We start from the raw sequence: 20,505 nt of genomic DNA, 5'->3' as shown, positions 1-20,505 counted from the left end.
GGTAAATCGTAAGATCGTTAATGTGCTTTGCATTAATGTGATAGCTAAATTCAGCTTGACAAATGCTACATACAACTTCAGTTTTGTCGATTGTTCCGTCATTTTGGCTCTTAAACAGAGACTTTCCGCCCAACAATCCCTCAGCTCTCTCCATCTTCAACTACCACAGTGGTTCTCAAACTTTTTCTGTCATTCCCCACTTTGAACAAGGGGGGCTTTTCAAGCCCCACCGGTCCCTCATCGCTCCTATAAAATGGTAGGCCAAGCTTAAAATTGTCAAGTATTGAAATAACCTCAAGTAAAAACAAATAGCATCTTATTTAGGTCAGCAAATGTATATTGCTTGGAGTGATTTAATGTTTCATGTTGTAGTGTTGCTATGGACAAGCACACATGGACGGATTATGAAACCATTGGTCAGGACGTGTAACAAAATACACCGCTTCCAACCACAAATAAGAGATACATTTAAGCCACTTCTGATATTAACAAATACAAAGTCTAAAAACAATTGACAGCAAGCAGAGTTAATAACAGCGACTTCACGCAGAGGCTCTGGTTTAGGGCCCCCCTGAGCTCAGGGGCCCTTGGGCCTGGGCCCGTTCAGCCCGTTCGGTAATCCATCCCTGCACGCACACACTATTGTATTTCTTTCTGTTGACAGACTTTTACTTTGACAACTGTGACAGTTAGTAACGCACATGTCTAGTAAGCCTCTATTAAATTATGCTTTCCCTTGCACGCTCAAAAACAATGACTAAGTTATTTAGCTGTCTCACACTGTGATAAATATGTTTAAGTGACCTATGTTTAAATTCTATGAACTGTGTTAGTTCGTTGTAACGTAAAATGTAATTATTATTAATTTAGATACGTTACGTTCTAATATGTGCCCGTTAGTACACCATTCATTCATTACCCAGTTGGTGGCAGACGTTATTAGCCAGCTGTGTTGTAATCTGTTGTTGCTCTGATTCTTGGTGTAATGAATCTAATAGTAACTTGCTGTGTTTTGTTTCTTGTGTATTATTGTTTCACTCATAAGTTTTCACCTGACATCAATAAAGGAGCAAGTCGAGTTAACCGTAGCCTACACAGCCCTAACTAAACTAAAGTTAAAAAATATATATATATATTTAAAAAAAAACTGCGTTAAAATATTTTATCGTGCTAATCGCGGCCGCATTAATCGCATAGATTAACGCGTTAACGCTGACAGCCCTAGTATTAAGTATTCTAGTAAACTGCACCATTTTACCCTCAATTTTGGGCAGTTCACCACTTACTGTAATGCTCTTGGGCAGAGTTAGAGAATGTTGAGCATGCAAATTTGGATTATGGCATTATCAGGTGCGAGAGGGTAGTAGAAGAGTCATGTACGTCAGACCACAGTGAAACCTTGCTGATAGTTGAGTATTAAAGCAGCAGTAAGGAGTTCTGTTCTAAAACTAGCTAGCCACCCTTACGGAAATCAACACAACCACACTTGGATTGGAACGAATTAATTTCATGACGACCTAAGACTATTGAGTGAAACCTTATTACCACAAAAGGTCCATGACTGCAAAGGGCACCTGGTCAGTGATTCAGTCCTTGCAGTACTGAATGAAACTCATTTTCCACTTTAATGTTCGTCAATGAGACTTTTATTTAAAAAATGGGGGGGATACTCCTACTACTAATTACAAAGTCTCCAGATCCACCAGGGAAGCTGTTTTCCGTCTCTGAAGTATATTGAGCTGCAGAAACAGAGAAAAGAGGAAGAAAGTAGGAAAGTGAACGATTACATTTAGATCAGTAATTTCAGATCATTAAGCCTCAAACCCAGACCCTTTCACATGTCTTATTAACACAATCTGCATGCAATCCGATAAGGGTTTACCATAGAGCCTAAGATACTGCCTTGGAATCGTTAAAAGTAGTGTCTGCGATTCTTACGAAAGGTTGTTGATATTTGAACTCAGCAGCTAATCAAATTTCACCCCTGACTCTGACCAAATGTATATTGGATTAGAATCGCAGACTGCTCCTTTAAGTTAAAGAGACAAACAGGCTGATGTGCTTATTGAGTTGGTACCGTCCCATCTGAGTGCCCCCTCTCTAATCAACTAAGCACAGCTCAAGACCCTGGTAACAGGGGCTGGCCAATAGGGCTCTGGCAATACAGCACAGTCCAAATGGACCTCTGAATCAGGGTACATGTTGATACCGGCCCGTGCCTCCCCTAGGAAGCAGTGCAGTGTTTGGGTACTGGCAGTGTGAGCCCTACCTGCTGCGAGGCCGTGGCCGCTCTCTGCTCAGCTTGAGACAGGCGCCTCTGCAGACGGCCGTTCTTCTCCTGGAACTCCGCCACCTGCCGCTCATACTGCCCCACAACAACAACAAGTCAGACACATAGACACAGAATACAGCAGGGTTACTTCAGTGAATCAAGCCTGGTGTGTTTGTATTAGATACAGATATATCAGAGCATACCAAGCTCGCCTACAGTGCTACAAGCCTGGCGTGTTTGTAGTAGATAGAGATAGCAGCGCATACTAAGCTCGCCTACAGTGCTACAAGCCTGGCGTGGTTATAGTAGATAGAGATATCAGCACATACTAAGCTTGCCTACAGTGCTACAAGCCTGGCGTGTTTGTAGTAGATAGAGATATCAGCGCATACTAAGCTCGCCTACAGTGAAATCAAGCCTGGCGTGTTTGTAGTAGAGAGATCAGCGCATACTAAGCTCGCCTACAGTGCTACAAGCCTGGCGTGTTTGTAGTAGAGAGATCAGCGCATACTAAGCTCACCTACAGTGCTACAAGCCTGGCGTGTTTTTAGTAGATGGAGAGATCAGCGCATACTAAGCTTGCCTACAGTGCCCTGCCTCAGCCTTCCATTCACAAGCTCTGCCCTCTGAGCGCCATGCTGACACTTCACGCCTCACGCCGACACAAAAAGTTGTTTATGAGTAGGAGGTCCAACTTCTACACATTCATCTTATTATTATAAAACTGATGCCATTATTTACCCTGACTTTAAAAGGACAAAAGGTTCCAGGGACAAAGAAAATGCTCATTATCTTCTCTCATTAGGTGTTATTCTTTGAGACACATTTTCTTGCGCAGGCAAGACTGAATGTCACCCAACATTTTCACAACTTGCATATGGCATCACTGTGGTGATTACAAACAAGGGACATTTCTTTTTTTTAACAGAAATATGTTGGTGGACTTAGTTTCACTCATCTACAATAGTGACAAAGAAATGCCACCTGTACATGCAATCGCTGCAATATCCCAGATCCAATCCAATCTTCATGCAACATCAAGGTTATATTTGTCTCGCACAATTGTGGTAAAGTTCATTGAAAATTATTGTGACAAGACTAAAGGAAATTGTGCAGTTTGTGATCCCCAACATGACCTTGTCCATTCAAAACTGTCTAAATTGATGCATTTCATTCATTAAATGCAACTTTAAACACAGACTGCCATTTCTCAGCCAATACATTTATGTACCTCCAATTGCAATGGTTTTCGTAATGTCTTGGACTTTCCTGAAAGTATTCACTTAACATTCAAATGTATTTGTTGATCATGTCTTAAACTGGTATTAATGCTTGCCTCCAGGATCTTTTCATGGTCGGATTCCAGCTGAATATCAAGTTCTTGAGAACGCTGTTTCTGTCTCAGAAGTTCACTCCTAAAACACAAACAAATGAGACTGGCAATAGTGTTTCAATGAAGAGCAAATCAGTGCAACATAAAATATGAAGTCCCTTCACAGAAACCACGACACTGCACACATTTGAGTGCTCTGAGAGGCCATCCCACTGGATGCATAATAGAGACGACTGCATGGTGTGCATACGTGTTGGAGGTGGGGTTGTTGGTGGCAGCCTTACCTGAGGCTGCTGAGCTTGCACTCGAAGGCCTCGGCGAGTTTCTTAGCCTCCTCCTTCCAGCGGTTGGTGGTCTTCTGCTGGGCCAGCAACAGGCGGGTGAGGTCGGAGCTGGAGCTCTGACGGCTCTCCTCCAGCTCCCGCAGCCGCGCGTCCAGGCCCTGCTCCTTCACAGAGAACTCCTGCTCCATGTGGGACACCTATCAACCACACACACACACACACACACACACACACACACTAAAGCAGCGTGCAGTTGATGGCTTTTTTTTTTTAGTTCTTCTGAAATAAATACTAGTACACACCAATGGAATGAAAATTAAACAGTTTTTTCCTATTTATAAATAAATGTGTATAAAAGTGATATCATTATACACTGTTCATTCTACCTTATGAACTTTCGGAAATACATTTTGTATGATCGACAGCTATCTTTCCGTGTCCAGAGAAAAGGAACATGGATGTTAGAAAATGGTTCCTGGTGGGCACTTGAAGTAGACCATTGCCGGAGGCACATATATTGGGCGTGAGTATGAGTGAGGTTTTGCGTGTCTGTGAAACACACACACACACACACCTGCTGCTTGGCCTTCCTTTGGACCAGCAGGCTGGCTTTGCGCTGCTCCTCCATGTCCTTGCGTAGCTGCTGGTTCTCCTGCTGCAGCTGCAGCCGTTCCTCGCTGATGGTGCCGCAGTCGTCCCGCGCACCCACCAGCGCAGCCTGCATACGCCGCACCTCATCCTGGCACCGGGACAGCTCCTCTGTGTAACTATACACACACACACACACACTTGTTCAACACTTCAGTCCTGGAGATATCTTTAAGGTTTTTTCCCTCATAGAGCACTCAAAGCGCTTTAGATGTTAATGCTGCAGACATCTACCCATTCACACACCGAATGGGCTGAGGCTACTATGCAAGGTGCCAACCTGCACATCAGGAACGGTTGGGGGTTCAATGTCGTACTCAAGGACAGTCGGGATCGAACTGCTGAACGACTCCTCTACCTCCTGAACCACTGTCGCCCTATTATGCTTTTTTTTTAAGCGTGTTGCATACTCATTTGGACCGGTTATCAATACGGTTTGTAAGAAGCATGTTGAAGTGTATGACTGTGTGAGGGTGGCTCCTCCAAACTCACTCCATGTCCATCTTCTTCATCTTGGTCTGTGTGCTCTGGAGGGTGAGGTGCATGTCGTCCTTTAGTCGCTCAGCGTTCAGGCACCGCTGATGGAGGACCTCCATTTTACGAAACTCTGGCTCACCACTTCGCCCTTCTCTGTACATCTAATATAACACACATACAGTTCACTCAAACTACAGTCATCTGGGATAGTGGAGAATTGTGACGTTGCTACGTATTAGTAGTTCACCTCTGTTCTCTTGGTTTAACGCTTTTAAACGCTCTGGGTCAGTTTGTCAACAGGTCACCATAGCCTAACCCGAGGGTGGCCATCTTGTGCTTACCTTCTCCAGTTCCTCCTCCACCGCTTTCCTCTCCCGGTGGGACCGCTCGATCTGAGACTCTTTATCTGCGCATTCCTGTCAACAGCCAATAAGGACACACAATCAGTGGCCAAGACCCCCGGAATTCACAAACACACATGAAATACATTCTTGTCAAGCAGCTGATGTTACTGAAAGGTGTGGTGTGCTCACTGTAACTGAAACTGAGGAACACTGGTCCTCTTGAATACTGAACATACCAGCTGGAGAGCAGACAGCTCCTCTGCCATGCGATGGATCTGGACGTTACACTGCTTCCTGACATTCTCCACCTGAAACACAAGGCCGTCACCAGTGGAGGGAAAGACGAAAGTTTAAAGAATCCTGAATGGAACCTGTTAAAAAACCCGTCCCCTGTTGGTGGACAAGGGCTATCAGAGGAGGTGGTGTAACCTCTTCTTTAGTACGCCCCCTACACTTACATTTGCATGATGTCAGGCTGAGTGGACAAATCAAAGACTGTGTGGCTTCATAAACATTGAGAATATAATTATATACACATTCTGGCTGATTTTTTATGAAAACTGGAGGGGTGTAGCACTGACAAGAGCTGCCTCTTGGACTTGATGAAAGTCTGCTTTCTAAAAGAGCCCTTCTAGCTTCATGGCATTCCAGACATATCGCTCTGTCAATAGTACAAGCGCTTCTTTGCATGAATGCCATCAGCAGGAAATCCCTAATAGGTGAAGACCACTGTCCTGATTCATGGTGGTGCTGGGACTACTACTTCTGCAACTCCAAACGCTTGCAAAAAGATGCTTGTACCATGCATCTGTGTGAAATTTCAGTCTTACACAAAGACTCTACATTAATATGCCCATATTTACTGTGGTCACAAGTCTGCTTCCCATTTACAGACCTCCAGAAAAGCTCCTGTGTAGCAATATCCTACATAACAAGAACTTTACAAAAGATACTAATTAAGCTGTACTTGCTCAACAACACAGGGACCAAGGTCTCCATTCTTTATTGCTTGTGGTGCAGATATATAACCTACTACTAACCTTACAGTAAATCCCAACATATACTCAGTTTTATCAAATTTACACGGTGTGGGATGATACCAAATAATTTGTCCTTTCATTTCATCTGCCAATCCAAAAAACAAACAAACAACCTTAATGCACTAAATGACAGCACACTTGTGCACATGCCTGCATCACCACAGACGTGCACAAGTGTGCTGCCATCCGAATGTGGTTTCTTATCAGCAAATGCAGAGCAGACACAGACCTCCTTGCGGGTTCTCACGGCGGCATCCTGCACCAGCTGTTTCATCGCTTCCTTCATCTTCTCCAGCTCCTCCGTCTTCTGTTTCTCCCGCAACTGAGCCTGAGGTCAGAGAACAGTCATGCTAAGGACACAAGTTCAAGTCCTATCTGTGCATTCAGTTTCATACAGTCTGTGATGATTGTTCATTTCATATAATTTACCTTTGCCACAAACTCAGTCACAGTAGAAGTTTGCAGGAAATACTTAAGCCTTAGCAAAACTTCCCAAAGTTGGCACTAATAAACAAATCAAATGGTCTAACAGCTATAGATCAATTTTATGAATAAGCATTTTTTGGGACCATTTGCATTTACATAGTCCATATATCTATATATAAATATATATATATACAGTATATATACACTATATAAATAAATGTTACTGGCACACTTTCAATAATCTATAAACGAATCTGTAAGCTGAAAATAAAGATATAAATCTTAATTGCGTCTACGCTTTTTTCCATCACAGTTAAAACTAGTCATTTCATCATCCCTTTGCTCACCTGCTCTTTCTGTAGCGAGGCCTCCTCGGCCAGCTGGATGGAGTCGCGCACCTTGTCGTATGCCTCGTACTTCTCCTCCTCCAGCGTGGAGCAGCGGCCCTGCATCTCGCCCACCTGCCGCTCCCATGCCACGCGCTCCCGCCGTGCCTGCTCCGCCTCCTGCGTCGCCGCCTTCAGCCTGCCAAGGGGCATGCAGGCGGGTGAGGACGCGACACAGACAGCACACAACGGACAGCACATAACGGACATCATATGGCGGCTAGAAAAGCACGGCAGGCTTTTAACAGTTGTCCTATGAGCGTGGACAATGTCAGGGAGGTCTCAACATGGAGTATTTACATCATTAAGCCGTCACGTCAAGTCCCCAGAGTCAGGGGCACTGGGTGATGAACATGTTCGCATGAGGGGGGGGATGATGGGGGGGCACATACCTGCTCTCCAGCTGCCCTAGAGCCGTCTGGAGTTGCTGGAGCCGGCGGTCTGATGCATCCTCTCTGCCATGTGCCTCGGTGGCATCTTCCTCCTGAATAAGCGAGCGAGTGAACACACACACACACACAAAATTCACCTTGGTCAGGTTCAATTTATAGATTAAGACCATTGTTACATACACAATTCATTCACATTTTCAGATTAACACTACTGTTAAACACACAAAAAACGCTTGAATCCAACATGACAGGCAAGCCTGAACGCCAGGTTCCAGGACAGGCTCTTTGGCCTGCCTCCAGCCCCGGCTGAGCAGCACGGAGCTGTGGCCTGTGGAGGTGAGGGTGAGGGTGGAGAGGGTGCGGCAGGCGTGTGCAGTCTCCCACCTTCCTCTGCATCTGCTCCTGAACGTTCTGCAAGAGGCGTGTCATTTCCTCCACTTTCCCAGTGGCTGTCCGCAGGTCCAGCTTCGCCTGCCTAGGGGAGAGCGAATCAGGGCCAAAAGGAAGCTTTTTACTGGAAACCGCAGTTTGTTTGCAATCAAAAGCACGTTTCTCCATTGGTATGACTAGCTCCTCAGTTTCTCTGCAAACTTTAGACAAGGAGAGAGGCTCTATTGTTTATGGATTATATTTTCTTTTTACTAAATGCCATTCATATTCAGGATGTTCACATTGGGTAAGATTTTACTGGTTCAACATTTTTTGGCTGATCAAAAATGACCTTCACTTACATGGGTGGGACTGTGAATCTGTGATAATGACTGAATAGTATGGGTGTGGGGTCATTAAAGCCCTTTTAGAAATCATATATTTTCAAGAGGATTCAGTATCATGTTCAATAGACAAGATTACATCTCAATGTTCAATAGATCTACATCCTCTGCTAATAATTACAATGACATGCTTACTTCTTAGTAAGCATGTCATTGTAATTATTAGCAGAGGATGTAGATCTATTTATCAGAACATTCCCAAATATGCTTCAAGTTATTAAACATCCAGACACAAAACATATTTTTAAGAGTTATGCTTTAACAAAGAATGATTTTCTTTTAATAAGCATTTCTGTTTGCCATACTCTATCGAGTACATTCTAACCCAATTCAGCTTCACTTCCTGAGACACTTGCATATGACTGAAGTCACGACAGTGATGCTTGGCTGGGTCAGGATAACCTGTGACTATGTGGCCTTTGCTGGGCCTGTGTGGGATAATCACTTCTCTGGGGACAGGCGCACTGCTGGCAGGCTTACCTGAGCTGGCCACGCACCTCCTCCAGCTCGGTGCTCTGCTCCGTCACGGTCTTCAGGAACTGCTGGTTTGTCTGGGTTTGGCACGAGAGATACAAGTTCCGCTGAGTCATGACTACACAGACCCAGGCCAAGCATCAAACACACACACACACACACACACACACACACACACCTCTAGCCTCACAACACAGGGGGGCGAGGGGCAGAGGATCATTGAGACGCGAGAGAAGGGAGAGACGCAAAAAAAAGTGTAGGACCAAAAAAAAAAAAGAACAGGGCAGGAGAAAACCCAAGACAAGAGAGGAGCGACTGCGCGGGAGAGGACCCCACCCCTCGGCTGTCGTCAAATATTCATCAGGGGGGGTGGATAGGGTTTCCACTCGCCTGCTGCCCTGGGGGAGGAGCCTGGGCCCTGGGGAGCTCAGGTGAACAGTGACTGACGTGCAGACTGAAGAGCAGCGGTAACTCACAGTGTGTCGACACGCTGCGCCACCTTAAGCAGCATGAGGGATTACCAGTCGTCTGAGAGCATTACGTAATATCAGACTTAGGGCCAGACTTAGGCGCATGAGGCCTCTGTGTTTAACAAGAGCCGGAGGAGGATTTAGGCTGCTCTCACACACATACACTTGCACTTACAAACAATCTACCTCATGAACAGGGCTCAGTTAAACAAGTTATATACTGCACATATACTATACTGATGAATATATGACCACACTTTAGCACTGAGTAATTTGTGGTACCTACTGCAGCACATTACATTAAGTGCTCCTTCAGTCTAATTCTAAACAACAGGTATACCATTTACTAGCCCACTTGAAATTTACTAGCCACGTCTCAAATTAGTGCCCTCTAGCGGCAACTTGATGATATTGCGCCTTCCCATTGTGTGCAAGATGCTTGAAAGCATTGAGGACATACAATTTAAATTAAACATTTATCAAAAGGCATCATTTAGAGAGAGCATACAGTATCTTACCAACTCAAGCTTCTGATTCACGCTTTGAAGTTTCTGTAAATGCTGCTGGACTTGGACTAGTTGGTTCTAAGACAAAAGAACATGACAAACACAAACAGCATGAGAATAACACAATAAGCCGAGAGCTAACGGACTTCAGTCAAAGTTCATTAGCCATGTGCTTTTATAGCGAGTGAAATTATTAGTATATTCACATGCTCTAAAAAGTAATATTCTTATGAATGGTAAATACATGCCAAAAACAAACTTGAAAGATGTATTTAAACAATCCTCATTTTGACTCATGGGCCCATATAATATTGTGAACTAGCGCCCTCCAGTGACCATAAAATATAACAGCAGCTCAGAGGATGGAATGAAACCGCATGGATAGAATATTACTCATTGGACAGATGAAGTTAAACAAGTGCATGGGATTTACTTTGACTCAAATATATTTCTGCGCTGTCCTTGAACAATGAGTGGAAAACGAACAGATCCAGTACAATAAGAGCTCACATTTCCTTTGTTGCAGCCTAATCAACAAAGCACATTTCTGTGCACTTTCCACGAACCACCAGACTCGCAAGCTAATAGACAGAGAGAGAGCAAGCACAAAAGAGAGAGAGAGAGCATGAAAAAGTGAGAGAACATGAAAGAAAGAAAAAAAGAAAGAAAGAAAGAAAGAAAGAAAGAAAGAAAGAAAGAGAGAGACAGTCTTCTAGCCTCACCCTAAGTTGTTGGTGCTGGGAGGCCTGTGCCTGGCCATCAGTCACAGAGCTCTGATGCAGCTTCTGCAGCCTCTCCAGCTCCTGCACAGCTGTCTGCCACATCTCCATAGCCCACTGCTTCTCCTGCACACACACACAACAGTTTGACAGGTATACACATCACTGCACACAGAGCCACATATACAAGTAGCTCTAGAAGTCAACACAAGCCCACCCTCCGAGGCATGGACTTATGGTTAAGACAGATATATATATATTTTTTTAGAAGAAGCAAGCCACAAGTCTGGCTATGCAAGACAATACATCACCCCAGCCCAGTTTTTAGGGGGGATTACAGTGACTGATTACAGTAAATACAAAAATGATTGATTCGGGAGCGCTTGAAAACCCTGTGATAGTTTAGACTATTGGATGTTTTATGAGGATAAAGAGGCTATGAGGATAACACTCACTGCTCATATTCTCCTGCCCTAATCTGAATCCAGTGGAACAGTTCCTGACCACCGTGAACGCAGTGAATGTGTGAGGGGCAAGAGAAATGGTCAAGTATCAATCTTATTCTTATTAGGAGTTACAATTGTATGTAGTTCAAATGTATGAAAATTGGGTTAAAAAATGTCTTGACAACTCTGATTTATGACCAACCACATCACTTTTCAAACTGCCTGCAACTGCCAAAAGCCCCTCAACAGCCCTCCTGTTCTGCAACGATTATTTTTTAAATAACAACGGATTGTTCAGGAAAACAGAAGGAGAATGGTTAAAGACTGGCAAAGGTGAAGCAAGGCAAGTTAGCGGTACATTTTATAAAACAGGCCTATCTGAAGTAGGCTAACTGATGTGTAAATGTCCCTCAGCTGGTAGATTAGAGAGAGTTTCCATGCACTCACATTGACTGAATGTTCCAGCTGTTCCTTTAGGCTCTTCAGGATCACGTCGTCGGCCACTGACTCCCCATCCAAGCTGGACCCCACTGGCAACGTCTGGAGCTGTTTCTCCACTGATGCACGAAGCTCCGAATGCAGACTTCACCCCGTAAAAACAAACACACATTATAAAATGACATCGCAGGCTGTAGGGAGATCAATAACACAATGTACACAGGGACATTGTTCTTTTATGGCTATGCCAAACTTTTGAATGAACTAGGGATGCACCAATACCAGTATCAGGTACTGGGCCGACACTGCGCTCACATACCCCGATACCTGATACCACCGATACCACTTCATGGCAACATTACATTAAATTCAAGGTAAATTGCGGTAAGGAGATGTTCTGGCATTTTTTTGCTGCCCGATCAGATTTGCATACCGGAAACAGTTGTGTAGGAGACATTGATAGAACACCGGCAGAAGCAAATTGACTTAGTGTCAGTACACAAATGTAAGTACTTGTACTCTGTCTGAAGAAAAAGCATTGGTGCGTCCCTAAAATTAACAGAATATTTGTCCTTTTTTAAGCCAAGAAATAAAAAAATTAAAAAATAAAAATAATAATGTATTTCTGTGACAAGGACCATACATAGCCTCTTCACTGATTTGCATACACGAGCCATTTACGATGTCCATACTCAGCTGAGAGAATCTTGATTTGTTCCCCCCACAATTAATTTTCACAAAGTTTCCCACTGTAACCCTTACCAACATCAAGCACCATCTATCAGTATCAAGACCTATGCTGCAGGTTACAGTGTTCAATTAATGTTAGTACACATCAACGATTAAAATACTGAACAGAAATAGCCATGCCTTATGAAAACAGATAGTAAAATATGTGCTGTCGAAAAAATAAATAAATAAAATAATCAAAGACCATGCAAGATAAGTTAGTCTTGCTTTGGTCTGCTGATGCAAACTGCCATGACAAATAGCAGACTTTTTGCTTCAATGATTAGAGGTTTTCACTTTTTTACATATACCGTTCATTTTCTTGAATGACGGTTTCAAGTTTCACTTTGATGTCAGCCATCTGCCTCTGGAATAAAAATAAACAAGTAAAAAGTTACCAATGGAAATGCTTTCATTGCCAACCCTTGCACGACAGAATGCTTAGCAAACAAAACTGTCAAAATATACAGTGGTAAAATAAATAAATGGTTGCACCTGATAGAGCTGCAGTTGCCTGGTCATGTCATCGATGTGGCGGTCATACTCTGCTATGAGTGGAGCCATGATGCTGCAAGAGATATCGGAAAACGTGGTCATGCTTGTGTCCTTTCAATGGGACTCAGGCAAGGAAACACAAAGGCTGTATCACTAACCTTCTGTCCATTGACAAGGGACCAGGAGATTCCAAGCCCATGTAATCGCCATGCTTTAGGGAAAAATTAATCATTTTAGAGACTGTACACAAACATAGTTCCGTAACTGATGTGACTGGATAGGTCTGTGTTTAATTTGTCACTCCAGTGGCCATATGGCAGGCTGTCAGTTGTGGCTCCTGACTAAAGTGTTTAATGGACTTGGGCTTTACCAAAATGAGAAGAGAAATACCTGTGGATACATTGCTGGAGAGATGTGAGGATCCTGGTACCCACTGCCAGCAGATTGCCTGGGACCTGGGAAATGCATTAAAAAAACTCAACAGTGTGCCCTCACATTAACCATACAAATATAAAAAGACAGATCATGGAATCATGTCTGTCCACAATGTCACTGCCAACCCCAAGATGCACTGCTGAAAGACAGCACACCAAATCAAGCATTAAAGCGAGTTTGTAGGTGATGACAAGTCACCTTTCACTTGTCTGTAATTCATATTATAAGCCTCAAATGAAAAATCCATACCTTGATCTTGTCGAAATTCGTTTTCTGCTGACATCCTGCAACCTGTATTACAACAAATGCTTTCTTTAAAATGTGTTGGCGCTAGCTAACCAGCGGATAACGTTAATCCAGCAATCAAATCCCCACAAAGAAACTAACAAGCAGGTATTCAAACGGTTCAACACCATTATTAATCAAAATTACTGAAATATCACACTTGTTAAAATCAAGTGTTCAGTATTGTATTCAGTTACAAAACCTTGGCTAAATTAAAATGACTTAGTGGTTGGACAAGGTCGTGTGGAAGTCGTGATTGAACAGTGGCTATCGCTAACGTCAGCTGTGTGTAGCACCCTAGATACAGAGTAGACCTCTAGCCAATTTCCTCCGTAGCATACCAACTAGCTACATAACAACAGGTAAAACCAACAACAACGCCTCTTCAGGGAAATTATATGTTAGCTGGCTTGCTCACGTTGTACTGTAGCAATAGCCTTCTAGAAAAGTCAACAAGCAATTCAAGCAAGTAACGTAAGCAATGGCCACAATGTGAGGAAGATGGCAATATAGCAGTTATAGTAGTCAAAATGTATGTCATATCCCATACAAATTATCATCGCAAGTGCTTCGTAGTGGCTAGCGTACAAGCTAACTTACTTGCCTAGCTGGATAGCTAGCTGGGGTAAAGTAGACGTCCAATACCAAAGACGAACCCTGCCTTTGCACCACCGCAACGATAAGCTCTGAAATTTAAGATTCGACGGAAATGCGGCGAGACTGCATCTTATTAGATAGCTACCTCGTAAGGTTAGTCAATACATGCTGGTTTTGGTTTGCAGCCAGCCTGGTGTCTCATAACTAACGTTATGCTATCAAACATTAGCTTACAGTAGAGACAGATGATGCACTTTTTTGTTATTGTTAATACACGTTAGTATCTAACAAATTAGCCTGAGATTACATTCAAATTACAAGGTTAACGTTTGATATGTACAGTTAAGTTACTTAGTGTCTTGCAAACCAGTGTTCACTTTAGGCTAAATCCTTCCGCCATCAAGTTTGAAGTGATACGACTGGACCAATCAAAATCGCACAAATCGACGCCGTGCGTCTGGAAGTTGACTCACGCACATAGGCTGGTTTTTGGTCAATCCCATGATCTGAGACATAACAAGATGTTAATATTTTTTGATAGAAGTACTCTTCCGTTTAAAGATGGCGTTGTTAGCATTATGTGAATCATAAGGTATGTCATTTTTGCATGGAGGATACATTTGAACTCTCTTTTGTCACGAGATAGGTTTGCGCGTCAATTCCGGGTCCATAGAACACGAGCAGTAGAATGCGAACCATACCTACTTTTATAGTTTTATGACTTTGATGTTCTCCTTGTGATGTAAAACTAGAACAAGATCTTTGCCTCTAACAGATCCTTCTCGCCTGTGAACTGAGTAAGTAGAGGCAGTTGTAAAACAGTGTTTAATTTAGCCTACCTGTACCTCTCTGAACGGTTCAGACTGATATATGTTAGTTCTACTCCTGGAATTGTGAATGTAGGCCTATAGTTATGTTCTATCTTTAGTCATGAAATGCTAATGATTGCAAATATTTGTAGTTATTTGTACTTGTGTTTTCCCCCAGATATAAGCAGATGGAGTATCGCATTGAGAATACTTGGGACAGTTTATCTGTTAACCATGATCCAGTAAAGATTAGATTTTCCCCTGGTGAAGGCGGCTTACGGATGGAAGTTTCAGCTCCCTTCTTCAACGATCCTCCAGCTCCACCTGGTCCCTCTGGGCAACCTTTCCCTGGACTGTGGGATTATGAAGGTGCGAAAATCGACTTAGTGACCTACTAGAATTTAGCCAGTTTCATGGTTGCACATACTTGAGTAGTGTTCTCTCCTTTTTCAATCATCCAAGGCTTTGTTTATTATAATGATAGTAATATTTGATTTCTAAGTGACGGTTTTTAAATGAATTTTATCTACTGATGAGCACTCATAAAACCCGATGTTTTTTTGGTACAGTGGTGGAATCATTCTTCTTGAACAGCTCCAATGAGAAGTACCTCGAGGTGGAAGTGTGCCCGTAAGTCCAATACATTCTAGAAACACTGAATTTTGCTTATGTTGTGTAAAAGAGATGTGTGTTCAAGAGATGTGCGGCTGTAGTGGTGTTCGTATAACTGCGTTTTCTTTGAATCTGTTTTCCAACTGTGTGACTGATCGTTTGACTGATTAACAGACATGGCCAGCACTTGATACTCCTGTTGTCTGGGAAACACAATGCTTTTCAGGTATGCCACACAATGAAGAGAATCCCGTTCTGTTACAAATGGCTTGTTTGAAATGTATTGATTTAATTATTTTCTTTACCCCTTTTTTTGTTGTAAAGCAAGCACTGCCTCTGGCATTCAGTGCCACAATCGATGGAGACAGATGGAGCGGTGAAGCACTCCTGCCTTGGAGATATTTCCCACCAGGTGTAGACAAGATGAACTCCTACGCCATCCATGGGGCAGGGGGCTCTAGGATCTATGAGGCTTTGTACCCAGTACCCAAGGCAGATCTTGTGGAGGGCCAAGGACCAGACTTGTAAGTATGCCTACTTGGCTGCCCTTTTATGGTCACCATAAAATTTACTTTTCTGTGTCAGATGTTTATTTAAGCAATGATACATGAGAGGCAGGAGCATCCCCTAATACTGTTATGGGCGTTGTTGCCAAGTAGAAGGCCTTAAACGTCTTAACAGTAGCATGTTTTAAATATCAGTTGTCTTTAGTGTTATTGCCTTTATAGCACTGGCAATATTCAATATGAATTACCTGCTTTGATTTAAAACAGTTAAACGGTATGTGCATGCCAGCTAGGATTGTTAAGCAAGCATGTGTTAGTTCCATAACAACTCCCTTGGTTAGTATGGTAATTGAATTCTGCTTGTGTCCATCTGATAGCCACCGACTTGAATACTTCCAGTCCTTCAGCCTGCAGAGTATCATGGGTGACGAATGGGTACAGCCTGAATCTGACCTTTGGCAAGGAAAACGCTGACTGATTGAGTCCTGAAGCTACAGTCACAAGTTCAAAGGGCTAATTCCTTATTACAGTATTGATAACTGTGTTATCAATATAATGAGAATATAAACTGTTTATTATAGCTTGTAAATTTATATTGCATTAATGGTATGTCAGAGAAAAATATTACCCAATGTTTTAATCAGATAAATACACTTTACTATACAACATACACAGTAACATAAATATGCAGTGGTGATAAGTAAAGATTTAATCGGTGGAACAGGATTACTGCAAGTGGCTGACAAAATTGCAGCTCTTAAGTAATTAACACATTTAATGCATATGTTGCTGTTCCAACCATTTTGAAAGATGTTTTCCCTCTGTGTTTCTTGTAAAAAAAAGTTCTTTGTATGTGCATGTTAAATCAGGGATATCACTACCAATCATAAAATAACAAGTGTAATTCTATAATTTATTTAAATATGTCTACCATCTGTCTTTGGAAACAATCTGGTAAATTGTACAAAAATCTGAGAATTGCATTTAGACATGAACAGTAAAAAAAAAACACCTGGAAACAGATGCAGTTTTAGTATAGCATATGCTCTGTCAAACTGTCAAAAAGGACCACTCAGTTTGTACAGCACTTCTGCCCATCTGATGACACCTGTCCAAAGTACAGTGCTTGATGATCAGAGTGGTGCCATTTGGAACACCTACCATAAAATAATGACATGTAATCATATGCAATTACAATGCACAGTGTGCGCAATGTGCAGTCAACCCATAAGAGCTTTAGTCCATATATTTGTGTACAGAAAAGAAAATAACCAATTTTGCTACTCTATTTAAGTTATGTCCAACTTTCCCTCAGTAGTAACTCTTATCTCTCTTTTCCCTGTCTTTTTACCTCCAAATGGACCCAGGCACATTCCTATGTGTATTTAGTTTTTATTCCAATCTCTTCTCAGCCTTATGAAGACCCCAGTCCTTACCATGCTCTTGCTACTGCATCAGAAATAAAGAAGAAAAAAAAACACTTTGCTCATCCGAGACATGGGCCATCGATTTTTTTTGTGTGGCTTGTAATCCGTTATTGAGCCCTATCCATTTTAATTGGTCCTCCTGCTTTGAAATCCGACAGTGATTAGACCTTGAGAACTCTCCCCATAAGCCCCTCATTATAGCTCAGCGTGGCTGTGCTGAGGAGTGGAGGCAAGCAAGTTTGTAATTCTCTGTGTCTCCACAGCCATATTGAAAGAATGGTGCCATCACATCAGAGATGCCGTGGTGATGTCGAGCTCATGGGGTGTGATTAGTCTTGAAGAGGGAACCCAAAGATCAGGTGGCTTAACTAGTTTCATAACTACTTAAAGAAAAGAAAAAAAAACATGCATCTAGGTTGACTCCTTATAAGAGGACATCATTAAAACATTTTATCATGACCTTGAAGAAAAGGTTTAAAGCATAAATAGCCATCACTTTCAATTACTCACTTTCATGATATCTAGCTTTGGTTAAACATTCAACAAGGCCCCACAAATATGCACTTATTTAATTCCAGTACTACCCAAGGTCTGCAGTGCAAACACAACCAGTATCGGCTGACCATGTCCCCCTGTCCAGCAATATCACCCACTCTAAATTGGAGTCGGGAGTTATCCAGTTGACCACAAAACAGCCAACACACTGCTTAAGCCCCTTATAGACACCTAACCTAATTTAATTACTCTCTGCGGGCAGTGGTAAGAATGTTAACTGCTGCATCTAATGACTCCAACCTTACCAACTTTATTGACTCCCCTGACACTAACGTTGATAGGCAGGGCTTTGCTGACTGGTTATTGATACAGATGCTAATGGTTGGAGAAGGCTGTCATGTTGAGGCATGTGAGGGCTGTGAGTGCGGAATGTGTTTTGTCTGGAGGCGTGCGTGAGACCAGAGATCCAGTCTTGTGATGAGATGTCAATTGTGGTTAATGAGTGAATGTCTGAAGATGAGGCATTTTGGGTTGTCGATTTTTATCTTTCTTTGAATCTATAGTGTGTTGCCATACTGCCAATGTGAATGCATACCTACCCATGATTCAAAGTTGTGTGAATGCCAAGTGGTCGTATTCGCACACCACCCTGTACATGCACTCAATTAGAAGTCGGTAATTCTCCATGTTAATGCAATTCTGCTCCATTTAGCCATGAGAAATGGCAAATGACCTAATTAGGCACACCAAAGTCAATAAGAACTACTACTAGTATTAGCTGAAAATAATCATTTGTATGAATAATTTATTCATGACAATAATGATGCAGGGCCATTAAAACTGGCAGCATAGGTGGTGAAATTATGACTTAAATGAATTAAGCCTGTGAAAAGAGAACTAAATTAGCATTATTGAAAATGAATTAAGGCGAAGTCAGCCGTTAAAAAAAGGCAATTGTGCTCTGCCTCCTTTGTACAGAGAAAATAATTCATAACTGTTAAGCTAATTGATTCCATTATGTCCATAACGTGACACTTCAGTCATTCCTGTTTTTCTTCCTTTCATATTATAAAGGTGGTGTGGTGTTTGTTCAAGCACGGCTTCCATCATTGTAATAATAATCAAATCACTCAAATTACTTAGCAGAGGCATTTTGACGGTGAGATTTAATTGTAGGTCATGTGATTGTATGAATAAATGAAGAGCTTTCTTCACCTGAAGGTAGCTGTTTTAAATAAATAAATGTATGAAGCATTTCATTTCTTTGCTAATCCATAAACTACAATAGTGTCATATATCTGCAGAGGCGTCAGGCAAAATATCTGAAAGTAATATGCCACGGAAATAAGAAGACTGAAGCTCAATGACAGGAACTACTTTTAAAAACTACACTGACTGAGAGGGTGGCACTGAAGCAGTCATGGTCACAGTGTAACAGTGGCATCTGCTGTATACAGTGTTATCCACCCATAACAAAAGGAGTTGTTTTAGGTTGAACGGGCATGTTTGCTCTGTCTTGTCTCTGTCTTATGATGGTACTTCTAAATTAGGTGAAAATGAATTTGTTAATGCTGACTGCAACTTATTGTCAAGACACCATCTCTCGAGGTCACATGGATGGATTATTTCTTGACTGAATGCCCATTTTTTGTTGTTTTAACAGAATAGCACAATGTTTGTGAGGCTTTTCCGAGGGTCATGGAAGTTGTTTTATCACATACGATCTTAACAGATTTCTATTTCTCAACTGGAACGAAACCTGCTAACAGATGGCATTTTGGCAGTCCTAAATGCTTGCCGCACACCAGCCTTAAATTTGTGACCCTTCTCAAAATGTTTTCTCTTTCCGAGTTTTAGCTGAACTCTTGAGTACATCCTGATAAATTAGAGTTTTTATTTTGGCAGAGTCCTCCTTATTGGTTACTTAAATAAGAACCATCCGTCACCATTCCTTGCACTTTGTTTATGTGTTTTCCAGTTTCCAATAGCAGAACAAACTAGCCAAATAGAGCACCAATAAAATACTGCTACATACATGGATTTCACCTATTCCACAAGGAAGGTTTTCACACAATGTAAAGCTTTAGCTATTTAGCCCTATTTGTTTGTATAAACCAATCGTTAAAAGCTATTTCAGAAATTGATAAGCAGGGCTCAATAAATTCTCTTTCTTTTAATTATCAAGCATTCAATAACCATTAAAGGTTCCAATTACCTGTTATCTAATCAGGTTTGATTGTCTAATGAAGAGAAAGTCTGCAAGTAAAGTGGTGTGCACCCTGTGGAGTTATTTTAACTCTTTGAACAAAATTCGTAATAGGTACAAATTTCTTTCTAGACTTCTTTGATGGTTGAAAATGTCAACACCGCACCTCAGAATCACCAGCATCTCACACGTAGTCTCTAAATTACTCTTAACACCACCTTTGCCTCTGCCACTGCTACACACAATCACAATGTCAAGACACCCTGAATCTTTGCACGTAACCCAAAGCACAGTGATGACATGGCTAACAACCAGGAGTTGCCTCTGTGAGTGAGATGTGTACAGAAAACACCCCAGCAAAGAATCTGCTTCACTTTACTCACTCCTCTAACCATGACCTTTGCCCTTGTTCTATTTGGGTGTGTATGCCCTGCCCTGGTGGTTGCACTGAGGACCAGAGTGTGTGTGTGTGTGTGTGGGG

At 42.1% G+C, this 20,505-nt stretch overlaps 2 protein-coding genes across 8 annotated transcripts; one reads left to right on the top strand and one right to left on the bottom strand.

Annotated features, from left to right (window-relative positions):
- Positions 1–1,623: 1,623 nt before the first annotated feature.
- sclt1 (sodium channel and clathrin linker 1) lies at positions 1,624–14,431 on the bottom strand. 4 transcript variants are annotated; one of them, XM_042703030.1, is made up of 23 exons: positions 14,337–14,431; positions 13,973–14,058; positions 13,337–13,378; positions 13,043–13,107; positions 12,811–12,863; positions 12,653–12,725; positions 12,469–12,524; positions 11,438–11,573; positions 10,548–10,670; positions 9,838–9,903; positions 8,856–8,926; positions 7,987–8,077; positions 7,603–7,694; positions 7,172–7,349; positions 6,628–6,726; positions 5,595–5,666; positions 5,356–5,430; positions 5,030–5,175; positions 4,464–4,656; positions 3,890–4,086; positions 3,609–3,687; positions 2,270–2,365; positions 1,624–1,739 (listed from the first exon to the last, which is right to left on the bottom strand). In XM_042703030.1, exons 3-23 carry the CDS (start codon positions 13,368–13,370, stop codon positions 1,683–1,685), a joined length of 2,052 nt encoding a protein of 683 aa, XP_042558964.1. In that variant the 5' UTR covers positions 13,371–13,378; positions 13,973–14,058; positions 14,337–14,431; the 3' UTR covers positions 1,624–1,682. The 4 variants fall into 4 exon arrangements, with proteins under 4 accessions (XP_042558964.1, XP_012692531.1, XP_031415693.1 ...); XM_012837077.3 differs by having other exon boundaries at positions 14,310–14,409; XM_031559833.2 differs by lacking the exon at positions 13,973–14,058 and having other exon boundaries at positions 14,310–14,409.
- Positions 14,037–17,390, top strand: c22h4orf33 (chromosome 22 C4orf33 homolog). Of its 4 annotated transcripts, none has more exons than XM_031559835.2 (7): positions 14,037–14,122; positions 14,722–14,766; positions 14,957–15,147; positions 15,348–15,408; positions 15,565–15,616; positions 15,715–15,914; positions 16,274–17,390. In XM_031559835.2, exons 3-7 carry the CDS (start codon positions 14,967–14,969, stop codon positions 16,368–16,370), a joined length of 591 nt encoding a protein of 196 aa, XP_031415695.1. In that variant the 5' UTR covers positions 14,037–14,122; positions 14,722–14,766; positions 14,957–14,966; the 3' UTR covers positions 16,371–17,390. The 4 variants fall into 4 exon arrangements, with proteins under 4 accessions (XP_031415695.1, XP_031415694.1, XP_012692404.1 ...); XM_031559834.2 differs by lacking the exon at positions 14,037–14,122 and adding an exon at positions 14,427–14,561; XM_012836950.3 differs by lacking the exons at positions 14,037–14,122; positions 14,722–14,766 and adding an exon at positions 14,433–14,561.
- Positions 17,391–20,505: the final 3,115 nt, after the last annotated feature.

The sequence above is a fragment of the Clupea harengus genome, chromosome 22 (genome assembly GCF_900700415.2).
Source record: "Clupea harengus chromosome 22, Ch_v2.0.2, whole genome shotgun sequence".
Lineage (NCBI taxonomy): Eukaryota > Metazoa > Chordata > Actinopteri > Clupeiformes > Clupeidae > Clupea > Clupea harengus.
The sequence above is the reverse complement of the archived record's forward strand: the minus strand, read 5'-3'. Positions and strand labels throughout refer to the sequence as shown.

What these genes read in the sequence shown, in the direction of transcription:
- sclt1 (XM_042703030.1), bottom strand. Translation starts at nt 13,370, where the DNA reads ATGTCAGCAGAAAACGAATTTCGACAAGATCAAG. An exon ending in CTCCAGCAATGTATCCACAG is followed by an intron (nt 12,864 to 13,042) that starts GTATTTCTCTTC and finishes TTTTCCCTAAAG; the next exon opens with CATGGCGATTACATGGGCTT. An exon ending in GTCATTCAAGAAAATGAACG is followed by an intron (nt 11,574 to 12,468) that starts GTATATGTAAAA and finishes TACGGGGTGAAG; the next exon opens with TCTGCATTCGGAGCTTCGTG.
- c22h4orf33 (XM_031559835.2), top strand. Translation starts at nt 14,967, where the DNA reads ATGGAGTATCGCATTGAGAATACTTGGGACAGTTTATCTGTTAACCAT. An exon ending in CTCGAGGTGGAAGTGTGCCC is followed by an intron (nt 15,409 to 15,564) that starts GTAAGTCCAATA and finishes ACTGATTAACAG; the next exon opens with ACATGGCCAGCACTTGATAC. An exon ending in GGAAACACAATGCTTTTCAG is followed by an intron (nt 15,617 to 15,714) that starts GTATGCCACACA and finishes TTTGTTGTAAAG; the next exon opens with CAAGCACTGCCTCTGGCATT.